General features: G+C 44.1%; 1 protein-coding gene across 4 annotated transcripts in view; it reads left to right on the forward strand.

The window, feature by feature from the left end:
• The window catches only part of FLVCR2 (FLVCR heme transporter 2), a 65,616-nt gene that overhangs the window by 30,040 nt on the left and 23,067 nt on the right, over positions 1–12,509 (forward strand). For 3 of the 4 annotated variants that reach the window (XR_009007569.1, XM_007184486.2, XM_007184488.2), the window contains exons 2-3: positions 3,407–3,548; positions 6,027–6,167. Coding sequence is in view for 3 of the 4 variants with exons in the window: in XM_007184486.2 (XP_007184548.1) it covers positions 3,407–3,548; positions 6,027–6,167 (283 nt within the window). In the remaining variant the exon portion in view is untranslated. The remainder of the gene's footprint in view (positions 1–3,406; positions 3,549–6,026; positions 6,168–12,509) is intronic. The other variant, XM_007184487.2, reaches the window with a different exon arrangement.

The raw sequence follows: 12,509 nt of genomic DNA on the forward strand, positions 1-12,509 counted from the left end.
TAGTGCGTATATATTTATAATTGTTATATCTTCTTCTTGGATTGATCCCTTGATCATTGTGTAGTGTCCTTCCTTGTCTCTTGTAACATTCTTTAACTTAAAGTCTATTTTATCTGATATGAGTATTGCTACTCCAGCTTTCTTTTGATTTCCATTTACATGGAATATCTTTTTCCATCCCCTCACTTTCAGTCTGTATGTGTCCCTAGGTAGGAAGTGGATCTCTTGTAGACAGCATGTATATGGGTCTTGTTTTGTATCCATTCAGTGAATCTGTGTCTTTTGGTTGGGGCACTTAATCCATTCACATTTAAGGTAATTATCGTTATGTTTGTTCCTGTTACCTTTTTCTTAATTGTTTTGGGTTTGTTTTTGTACGTCCTTTTCTTCTCTTGTGTTTCCCACTTAGAGAAGTTCCTTTAGCATTTGTTGTAGAGCTGGTTTGGTGGTGCTGAATTCTCTTAGCTTTTGCTTGTCTAAAAAGCTTTTGATTTCTCTGTCGGATCTGAATGAGATCCTTGCCGGGTAGAGTAATCTTGTTTGTAGGTCTTCCGATTCATTGCTTTAAATATATCGTGCCACTCCCTTCTGGCTTGTAGAGTTTCTGCTGAGAAATCCGCTGTTAACCTTATGGTAATTCCCTTGTATGTTATTTGTCATTTTTCCCTTGTTGCTTTTAATAATTTTTCTTTGTCTTTAATTTTTGTCAGTTTGATTACTATGTGTCTCGGTGTGTTTCTCCTTGAGTTTACCTGGCCTGGGACTCTCTGCGCTTCCTGGACCTGGGTGACTGTTTCCTTTCCCACGTTAGGGAAGTTTTCAACTATAATCTCTTCAAATATTTTCTCGGTTCCTTTCTCTCTCTCTTCTCCTTCTGGGACCTCTCTAATGCAAATGTTGGTGTGTTTAATGTTGTCCCAGAGGTCTCTTAGGCTGTCTTCATTTCTTTTCACTCTTTTTTTTTAATTCTGTTCCGTGGCAGTGAATTCCACCATTCTGTCTTCCAGGTCACTTATCTGTTCTTCTGCCTCAATTATTCTGCTCTGGATTCCTTCCAGTGTATTTTTCATTTCAGTTATAGTATTATCATCTCTGTTTATTTGTTCTTTAATTCTTCTAGGTGTTTGTGCTTTAATTCCTCTAGGTGTTTGTGAAACATTTCTTGCATCTTTTTGATCTTTGCCTCCATTCTTTTTCCGAGGTCCTGAATCATCTTCACTATCATTATTCTGAATTCTTTTTTCTGGAAGGTTGCCTATCTCCACTTCATTTAGTTGTTTTTCTGGGGCTTTACCTTGTTCCTTCAACTGGTACATAGTCCTCTGTCTTTTTATTTTGTGTATCTTTCTGTGAATGTGGATTTTGTTCTACAGGCTGCAGGATTGTAGTTTTTCTTGCTTCTGATGTCTGCCCTCTGGTGGATGAGGCTATCTAAGAGGCTTGTGCATGCTTCCTGATGGGAGGGACTGGTGGTGCATAGAGCTGGGTGTTGCTCTGGTGTGCAGGGCTCAGTAATAGTTTAATCCACTTGTCTGCTGATGAGTGGGGCTGAGTCCCCTCCCTGTTGGTTGTTTGGCCTGAGACGACCCAGCCCTGGAGCCTCCAGGCTCTTTGGTGGGGCGAATGAGGGACTCCAGGAGGGCTCATGCCAAGGAGTACTTCCCAGAACTTCTGCTGCCAGTGTCCTTGTCCCTGTGGTGAGCCACAGCTGCCCCCTGCCTCTGCAGGAGACCCTCCAACAGTAGCAAATAGGTCTGGTTCAGTCTCCTATGGGGTCACTGCTCCTTTGCCCTGGGTCCTTATGTGCACATGACTTAGTGTGTGCCCTCCAAGAGTGGAGTCTCTGTTTCCGCCAGTCCTGTCCAAGTCCTGCAATCAAATCCCGCTAGCCTTTAAAGTCTGATTCCGGAATTCCTCCTCCCGTTGCCAGACCACCATGTTGGGAAGCCTGACGTGGGGCTCAGAACCTTCACTCCAGTGGGTGGACTTCTGTGGTATAATTGTTCTCCAGTTTTTGAGCCGCCCACCCAGTGGTTATGGGATTTAATTTTATTGTGATTGTGCCCCTCCTACCGTTGGTTATGGGATTTAATTTTATTGTGATTGTGCCCCTCCTACCGTCTCATTGTAACTTCTCCTTTGTCTTTTTTCGAGAGTTCCATTGTCTTCCTGTTGATGATTGTTCAGCAGTTCGTTGTGATTCCTGTGCTCTCGCAAGAGGGAGTGAGCACACGTCCTTCTACTCGGCCATCTTGAACCAATCTCCTCAAATAGTAGATGCTTTAAAGATCAGTTTGATTTGTTGATTGTATACGGTGTACATTGGAACAACCCTGCACTGAGCCTATTGATGATGACTTTTGAGAATATTTCAGAGCTGAGAATCACTAGTGACCACCCTGAGTGGCTATAATTGACAGGCTTGAAAACCAATAAGGATGATCAGCACATTGGCAGCTGATGAATGGTGTTGGCCTGAAAGCAAATTGCTTCTCTACCTGCAGTTGCTTTCAAGTTCAATAAAGGAAAAATGGGACCTTAACACAAAAGACTTACTCAGCTTCTCTCACTCTTACAATTTGGACCTTGGTATTTCATGTGTTCTCACACTATTTTCAAATTTCCACCTTGGTATTTCATGTGGCAGAAGGGTTTGGGGAGTTCTATCACAGCTAGTCACTCCTGAATCAAGGCATTTCTGCCCTCAGAAGCACCCAAGGCACGTTATCTGTCAGGTCACTGGAGTTTGAACTGCAACGCAGATATAAGATGTTTCAGTTTGTTGGGTTGTGTTTGTATGTGTTTTTATAGCCACTTTGCATGTGCCCATGTCCTGTGTGTATAAATGTATGCAGTTGTGTGACTTCACACCACAGATGCTTTATAAATTACAAAGTTAACTTACACAATGAACTTAAGCTTCTATGTTTGTAAATGTGGTAACAACGTTAGGCTTCTATCTCTCACTGAATGCAAGTTCTTGGGGTTGTAGGGTGTAGAATTTTCCCCTCATCTGGTCTCTCAGCTCCAGGTTAACAGATACAGTGAAATCAAGAATTTAAATGGCACAAAAAGCAAAACCAGCATTGTTTTACTCTACCATAGAGATGGGAGTATAGGAACCATTCTTCATTAGTTTGTAGCTAGAGAAAAGCCAGTCAGCATTGAGAACCCCAGCTATAAACGTTTTCACAATCTGTGATAGTGAGGGTGGTCAAGGGTGTGTGAGTTGAGCTGTCAATGAAAAGAAAGATCTCTCTGATGTCTTGAGGGGGGAAACAATCCCTGTTTGAGGTTTAAGAAGGACTGGAAGTTGGGGATTATGTTTCTAATTAGGAGGCTCTTAAATGTGTGCTGTCACCTCTGGGCCATTGATACAACGATTGATTGTCTCTGTCTTCTATAGCTTGGAATTGCCATTGGGTTCTTGGTCCCTCCTGTCTTGGTACCCAACATCAAAGACCAGGACAAACTTGCCTACCACATCAGCATCATGTTCTACATAATAGCAGGTGTGGCCACTCTGCTTTTCATCCTTGTCATCATCGGTAAGGTCATTAATAGGCTCATGGGGGTTGGGGAGGCAGGGAGGTCCTGCTGACTTGGGTGAGGACCTTGTGAGTATGGCCCTAGAGCAGCATTCTAGGTCCCATGTAATCTATAAAATATATCTATAGAAACTGGAAGCCAGGCTTCCAATGGTCTTCAAATGTTTTAGCCTGAGTAGTTGCTGCCGATTCAGTGCTAGCTGGTCCTGTGTACTTTGTTAGCTGTTCAGTAAAGGTTAGTTGTAATTAACCAGTTCCCCAGTATGACCTCATTAGAATGAATGGGCAGCCTGCTGATCCCCTTGATGAAGCCCCGGTGAGCACTTATGATGTCACAGGCCCTGTGCTGAGTGTGCCTGATCTCACTGACTCCTCAATGGCCCTATAGGGGAGGTACCAGCATCAGTCTCACTTAACCAAGAGGAAACAGTGACTTACGAGGAGATAAGGGAATTATTCAAGATTAGACAGTAAGTGGCAGAGGCTGGATTCCAGCCTAAGCTTGTCTAACTCCATACCCTAAATTTCTGGAACACAAGAAAACAAAATAGGACTGACCCACAAACACTAATACTCTCGTACATTCACCTGGGAATGCCTGGGGCCCACATTTTAAAATGCTTTTTTAAAATGTGTATAAGATACGCTCATTATGGAAAAAATCTAGAAAATACAAAAAAGCATAAAGAAAAGAATGACCATTAACTTAGCCTTGTACCTGTTAATCCCAACCACCAGCCCCAGAGAATTATTATTAATATTCTATGTATGTATATTTAATCATTGAGATATTTGGTTAATTTATATCCTTTTTTCTCTTCTGAGTGATATCACACAGGCTGTGATAAATTCAGAAAGAGCATAGTAGAGGTTTTCATTTTCAGTGAGTCATTTGTCTTTATAAGTTAACCAGCTGTCTTCCTAATATCTGAAAGTTCCACCTCACACGTTAAAGGTTTCATTCCTTCCTGCCGGCCTCAACTCCAGAGTCAAACAGTTTTATAATCATGTATCTCATCCAGCTATTCTCACTGTGTCATTCCCTCCCCGGGGTCCAAGCTGAGGAAGGGCTGCCCGATGGCTTTTCAAAGCTCACAGGATCTCTTGGATGGAGAACTTGGTGTTCCTGGAAAGGTGAAAAGCCTTGAAGCTGTGGTTGAGAACAGGAAAGAACAATCTCGGCCAGACTTGAAGTTTCAAATTGTAATGTGCTCAGCTCCAAATTCTTGTGTTTGTAGCAGATGAGGGCCTGGTTCTTTGCAGAGATCCTGGAGGTAGGCCATTTCTACACTTTGCATTTTACTAGTAAGCACAGACGGTTGCTCATTGAATAAAGAACTGAAAAATCTTATCCAAACTGTGGTTTGTGGTTGCCAAATCCTTGAGCAAACAGCTGCTGTTGCCGAGATTAAAAAAATCCTCTTGCCTTGATTTCTTTCCCCTTATAGAAGGGGAGGTGAACAGGCAAGACAATGGTTGAGAAGTACCCAGCGGTGGGAAGTTGCCCAGGACTGTTTCCGGAGAAGGAAGAAGCAGGGCTCTGAAGTCAGGGCTGGAGGGTTATCTGGATGGAGGGGGGGAGACCTTTGATCTTCAAGAGACTAAACCTCATTTCCAGAGCTTCCTCTAGCTGGAGACAGTTTCCTGTACCTTTCAGGGGTGTTCTCATGGGGGCTGGGGACACAACAAGGTGCTTATTTACTTGGACCCAATTGGGGGACCAATTTAGCCAAACAACTGGTTAAACTTATTTGGCCCCCAGAGAACTGAGCCACAATCAATGCAGTCAAATGGATTGTACCAGTTGTACTGAAAATAGAACATAAAGCAAATGGTTTTCCCACTGTCCCTCCCCAGTCCGTCCTATCAGAGTGGTCACACCTACAGGAGCATGTGTTAATCCTCTGGTTTCTCATGGGGCAGATGTCTGATTCAGACTTCGAGAAACTAGGGATGGACTCCGGGTCTTTCCAATAGAAGAAGATCCTTCCCGTTGTTCAGGGAATGTTTATTGGCGGCATGTGCCGGGCTCTGCGCTAAGCATGGGCAGCGCAGTCCCCTCCCCCTTGGGGGGAGCCCTGGTGCTGAGTCCTTAACTGGGCTCACTAATCCCAGAGCCTCAGCCCTCACTTCCTTTCTATCCCCGTGTTACTACTGCATTTCTTCAGTGTTCTGCCGTATGTTATTCCCCGGTTGTTACTCGGCTGCTTGGTCCTTGAATACTGCCTGGGAAGCCCAGTGATCGCAGCCGTCCAAAGGCCATTAAGAAAAAGTAATCCAAGGCACAGTCACAGAGCCACAGACAGTGAGATGCAGCTTCAAGAGAGGAGACTATAAAGGATTTCATTGAAGAATTAATATTTCCTTTTGGAGTCTTAGTTCCTTCTCAGATGAGGGAGTCAGCTCTCATCCATGTATCAGCTCTGCAGGGTGGGACCATAGGGATTTGCAGTGATCTCTCTGTTTCTTTCCTTTCAGTATTCAAGGAGAAGCCGAAACATCCCCCCAGCAGGGCCCAATCCCTGAGCTATGCCTTGGCGTCCCCTGATGCTTCATACTTAAGTTCCATCGTCCGACTCTTCAAAAACCTCAACTTTGTGCTGCTTATCGTCACCTATGGTGAGATACAGATGTGTCCAGGGGTGTAATGGAACTGGGAGTGTGAGACGAGAGGCCTGATGTGTCTGTGCATCTTACTGTTTCCAAATCCCAAATGTATATGTAAAGTCATCGTTTAGGGTCAACCAGAAGAGACAGCTCTGTCTCAGGGCCTTCGATGTTGGGTTACCTAGACAACCATTCCTTCCCATATCAAGTTGTCTGACAAAATGCCTGCTGATCCTCCGAGTCTTATCTCAGTATGACTGCTGTAAAGCAGTATTAGGCGACCTTTCCTCTTTTATTGTGCTGTTCCTGGTACATCTTAACACTTATCATTAAAAAAAAAAAAGATCATTTCCAGGTCTGTTTTCCCACTAAACTGGGAACTCCCTGAGAGTAGGGATTTATGTCTTTTTATCTTTATAATTCCTCAGCAGTGGCCAGCCTGGAGTAGATACTCCAACAGTTATTAAATGAGTGATTGAATGAACGAGTGGATGGATATTTATATGAGTCTTGTGACATGAATCACTCTCCAGCCAATCCTTCATCTTGGAACAGTGCTCCTTTTTTACCTGAATGCAAGACAACATCCCTCTTTCATTTCATTTTCTTGGCTTTGGTAAGATAAATTTCAATATTTATGCTGGTGTATTGGCTTGCCTTTCCAGCAAGGTGTTTGCTGCATCTTCAGTCTAACAGTTTAATGAGAACATTGTTCTAGACAGGGGCAAGGACAGAACCTCAGGGCATTCCATTAAAGGTGTCTTTACAGATCCACCCAGCTCTGCTGCTATCCAGGCTACCCTTGACCATTTAACCCTCCAGTTTGTTTGATTAAAATCAAGAGTGTACATCATGCTCAGTAACCAGAAGAAGAAAAGAAATGAGATTGGTTGACGTGACTTATTCTTAGTGAAACCCCAGTTGGCTATAACCTCACGTTTTCTCTAGGCTCCCAAACTGTATCTTACAACAATACTAGCATTTAACTATGTGCCAAGACTTTTTATATATTATTTTATTTAACTCTCACCACACCAGTGAGAGGTAAATAGTATAATTTTCCCCATTTAACAGATGAGGAAACAAACTCAGAGAGATTAGGTAATAGCTCAAGAACACACAGTTTTCAAAGGGCAGAGCCAGGATTCAAGTACAGATTTGTCAGACTCCAAAGCCTATACTCCTGATCCGTGATTGCCTATGTTCCTTCCTTGAATTGTACCAGGGCTTCACTTTAGGCTTATCAATGCCCTTCACCTGAATTAAAGTGTTTATCTGCTGAGGCATTAGATAAGAGGTGGTATCATCCACAGTAGAGAGGCACACCTGGTTTTTCAGGCGTATGCACAGATTAGGTGACCTCTCATCTGGAATAGCCCCAGGTACCCACGTTAATCTCCAAGGCCTCTGGTCTCCATTCCTCCCTCTCTCCAGCTTCTCAGTTCTGAGTATGTCTCTGCATTCATTCACAAAACAAAGAGAAAGTTTCCAATACTTAGGATGGCCAGCTAAAGATATTATGAGTTGCCCGTCACTGAGAGGTATTCAAGTGTAGGTGGAACCAACCACTTAGTGAGGATATTGTGGGGAATATCAGGCTATAGATGGATAGTGAAACCTGATAATCTTTGGGTTCCCTTCCAGACTCAGGATTCCATGCCTCTAAGAACTTTCACTTTTCCCTAGAGTTAAACATCTTGAGTGCATCAACCTTTGACCACCATAAACCTTATGGCATCTGACAACAGGGCATTTGAGGCTTACCTTGGAACCCCAGGGCAGATGAGTGCTTAATAAATATCTTCTGTGAACGAAAGTGGTGATGGTGGCAATAACCGGGCAATGGCCTTATTCCAGAGGCTGCGGTCTTCAGTTCTGGACGCTGTTTATGGCAGGGTCAGGTCACTGACCCATGATAGCAAGAAATAAGAACAAAACGTACCAGGAACAGTGCTGCTTCTGGTCGCTGTGTCTCAGCTCTGGGCCATGCTCTAGGGGCAAAGCAACTCCTTTTCCTTCCATCTTGTACGGCTGGTTGCTTATATGGTCTTCAATCTGGCAGAGTGGTGTTAATCCCATGGTCTGGACACTCTGCCTTAATCTATTTGGTTAAGTGATAACACAGGGAATAAATGGGTTAGCACTTCTGGAATGGTGGAGTGAGGACCTTGCATCGTCTGTTCCTCCGTGAAAACAAGAACAACACTGGCAGACATTATCAAAATCAGTTGTTTCAGGGTTCTTAACCAAAGGCTTGAAACAATCCAGTGAGCATCTATTCAAGACAAATATCTAAATAACAGTAAAGTAGCAAGCTTTGTATTTTAACTTGTCCTATTCCGATCCCCTCTTCCAGGCTCTGTGGTAGCCTTGAAAACCAGCAGCCTCCCAGACATGGTAGCTGTGAAAACTAGCAGCCTCACAGCCACTGGAGGGGGCCAAACAATTATGGAGCTCCCCCAGAAGTCCCATCCCTAGGTCACTATTTGACTTCTGTGGCAGTTCCCTGCAAAGGCCCCATTCAGAGGATTTGCCTATATTTGACCTGACTCAGAGCTTTCTCAGTGGGAAAGCACTATTTCCAGGGCATTTGTTGAAAGCGATCACTGTTTAACATCACAGCTGCCTGAGGTAGCAATACCGGTTGGCGTAATCAAGAGGCTGACCAAAGATGTTGAAAGGAAAATCTGGAGAATGAGATGTCCAGGGGGCTTTGGAAAGCTCTGACATATTCTTAGGAATCTAGAAATCCACATGCACATGCAGAGTTGTGCACATGCCCAGGAAAGACCCGAGAAAGCGCTGAAGTCTCACCTCTGGCTGAACTTGAGGCTCTGTGTAAGCAGAAAGGGAAGGCTAAGGCAGAGTTGTCACCACCCTGCTGGAGCATCACAGGTGAGTCCCAACGCATACATAGAGGTCCTCAGCAAAGGTGGGAGACTTGTGGGCTTAAAGTATTTAAGGAAATCTCTGTCTAATCATTAGCTCAAAACTAAGCTAGAGGAGCAGAAACCTCAGTGGCTGCACATGACAAAGAACACAGACTTTACAAAATGAGTCCAGGAAAGTCAGTGAACAAACAGCAGCAACAGTAACAAATCCTGGGGAAGGAGGAGAATCTCATTTCTAGAGTTGACATTATATTTAAAATGTCCAGTTTCAACAAAAAAATATGAGACATGCAAAGAAACAGGAAAGCAGGGCCCATACACAGTTAGAAAACTGTTCCTGAGGAAGCCCAGAGGCTGGACGTAACAGAAAAAGATAGTAGCTCAGCTATTATAAATATATTCAAGAACTAAAGGAAACCAGTATGTAAAGAATGAAAGAAAAGTAGAGAATGATGTCTCACCAAATAGAGAATATCAAGAAAGACAAATCAAAAAGAACCAAATATAAATTCTAGAGTTGAAAATACAATAACTGAAATGAAAAACTCACTAGAAGGTTCAGCACTAGATTTGAGCTGGCAGAAAAAAGAATCAGTTAACTTGAAGATAGGTCAAATGCAATTATCCTGTCTGGGGAACAGAAAGAAAAAAGAAAGAAGAAAAATGAGCAGATCCTCATAGACCTGTCGGAAACCATCAAGCGTACCGACACATGCCTAACAGGAGTCCCAGAAGAAGAGGAGAGAGAAACAGGGTGGAAGTAAATTGCCATTAAATTGAGACGGTGCTAAACTAGAAAAACAGTTCACTTCTGTGCCTCTGGAAGCGTTTGACTCGGTTGTGTATAGATAGACTTTATTAACATTTTTCTCAAAGGCCTGAGGTGATCCCAGTGAGGAGTTAAACTAATCTGGTTGTTTGTACACATTTCATTATAGTCAGAGAACCACAAGCCTAATTTTTGTGGTAGAGAGTTAGACTTGGTGACAGGGATCTTTGCCAACAAGGAAATGATTCTTAGGCTGAATCACAGATTTGGGAAAACATGTTATTGAGCCTTTACTCTGTGTCAGGCACCATGTGAAGTGCTTTATATGCATTATCTCATTTAATCTTCAAAAGAAACCCATGAACTAGGTGTTCAACTGCTCCGTTTTATACCTGAAAAAACTGAGGCTCTGATGGAGCTCCTTGTCCGTAATTAGACAGCTAGCAAGCAACAGAGCTTAGATATACACTTCTGTCTGTCTGAGATCAAAGCCTATCTTCCTAACCACCGCACCATTTCGCCTTCCCGTGCAGAAAGGAGCCTCTTGGACACAGAGCCAGGGGTCTGTTTTCAGCCTCACTCGACTGAGTAGCCACTGGGTCTATCTAGCAGGGGTGGTAGTGGTGTATGTCCTTCCTCAGATTCAGTCCTCAGACCAATGGCCTTTCTTCTGAGATGAGGGTCTGGAGTTCTGGGGTTTAGAAGCAGGACCTATACCTACACTGACCGGCCATCTTTGGGACTTGGGGATGGTGAGGTTTCATCCGTAGTGCGTCTCTCTAAGGGTTACAGGTCATGTAAAGGCAGTGTTTGGCACTCAGTCCACCTAAGAATCCCTGAAGAAGAATTTCTTCTCCCACTATATCTTTGCTCCAGATTAAAAATGCACACACAACCAAAAAAACCCTCTATAAATTCAACTAAATCCTTTGAGACCTCCCAGAATTCCTCCCACCTTCCATGCAGTTTCAGGTTGAGCTATGAAGAGGGAAATGGTTCACAGTTTATATATACACACATAAAACCATGTAGTGCATATGTACTTTATATAGTACATATGATGTTCCTACTTTCCTCTGAATTATAAACACTTAAGAGCATGTAGTTGGGAATCAAGCAGTTGATAATGTTTCATGGAGGTATTTGCTGGATCTGGGTGGACATGTTTTGGAGTAAGAGCCTTGACTGGGGGACCAGTGAGTTCAGAGTTGGTACATAAGGAATATAAGGTCTAAGTTTTAGTGTCAGCTCTGCTAATTACTGAGTGTACCACCTTCACCCATCCTGTGCCCATCGTGTGTCTCTCTAAGAACCACCCCTCAGAAAAGAGTAATAACATTTGCTTCCCATTGGAGTTCCCTGGATGGAAATGAAAGCTTTTAAAGTAATTGTGAATCAAAACACTGCGTGCAGCCACAATGCTGTTGTGTTGGTAAACTTGCCCATTTCCTACAGTCTTTTTGTTTTTTTGAATGAACTAGATTTCGACACGTAGGGAGTAGCTCTCGTGCAGCTGGTGGGATGTCCAGTACTGTACTGGTAGTGACTTTCCAAGTACTTCTCCAAGCTGCTGAGTCAGCTGCCCCGAGCTAAGGTGCGGTGATACAGTAAAGGCTTTGGAGGAATTCCAGTGCCGCTGCCTTTTCCCCATGGGCTTCTGGCCACACTCTTAGAGGTAGGTTTCAGACATAAATTAAGGGCCATCCGGCTAAGTTGGAATTTCAGATCCACAACAAATTCTTTTTTAGTATAAACATGTCCCACAACTATTTGAAGCATTCTTATGCTGAAATTCAAATTTAATTGGGTGTGCTGTTTGTTTTTGTTTTTTTCCTAAATCTAGCAGCCCAATTTAGAGGGAAGGAGGTGCAGAGGCTGGGTTTGTGCTTGATGTTGCTGAAATATCACAGGAATGAGAAACTACCGCCTCTAGCAAAATACCCTCCCTATTCTAACATGGCACCGCAGGAAGACGCAGGGCTGGAAGCAGATTCTCCGTGGGTCCACCAGAGCCTGGGGCTGGGCAGGTCCTGCGGTGAGCGTCAGCCGCGGGGCGTGGGGTGGGGTGAAGTAAGAACCTTTCTTTGGCTCCTCCTCGGATCTCCAGGCCTTGCTTTCACATGGCTTCCCTAACGTCTTTGCATTGATGACTAACGCCTGCCGTGGTAAACAGATTGGTGAAAGGTTCCTCTTCTGGAGAGTGGCCTCCAAGGGATCACTCTTCCCTGTCATCCCCCAGCCTTGCCTCCAGCTATGCTTCTGAAGAATCTGTGCAGTGTTGGGCATCTGAATTCAGAGCCTCAACATGTGTCCTGAGGACACCTTTCCTTGGGGCTCTCAAGGGCTTTACACTGCCCGACCTGGGCCTCGGCAGGGGCTTTGTGCCCCCTCAAGATGCTGGCTTCAGGGTGGGTATAAGATCCTTCTGGGATTCCCTGGAGCTTTGCCGAGGTCAGGCTGGCCCTTTAAAAAGAGGGTTTCCTACAAGTTCAGAAAGGACAAAAGGGAAATGAACACAGAGTAACCAGAACCCAGAGATGGGATCTGGGATCAGTGTTTCCCATGCTGGCCTGATGATAGAGTCCCCTGGGGTGCTGGGTGGCGTGTGCCTCGATTCCAGCCTCTTCTGGAAAGTCAAATTCAGATAGTCTGGTCCGGGCCTGGGAATCTGCTTTTCACAAGCATTCCTGGAGA

This window comes from Balaenoptera acutorostrata, chromosome 3, assembly GCF_949987535.1.
Source record: "Balaenoptera acutorostrata chromosome 3, mBalAcu1.1, whole genome shotgun sequence".
NCBI lineage: Eukaryota > Metazoa > Chordata > Mammalia > Artiodactyla > Balaenopteridae > Balaenoptera > Balaenoptera acutorostrata.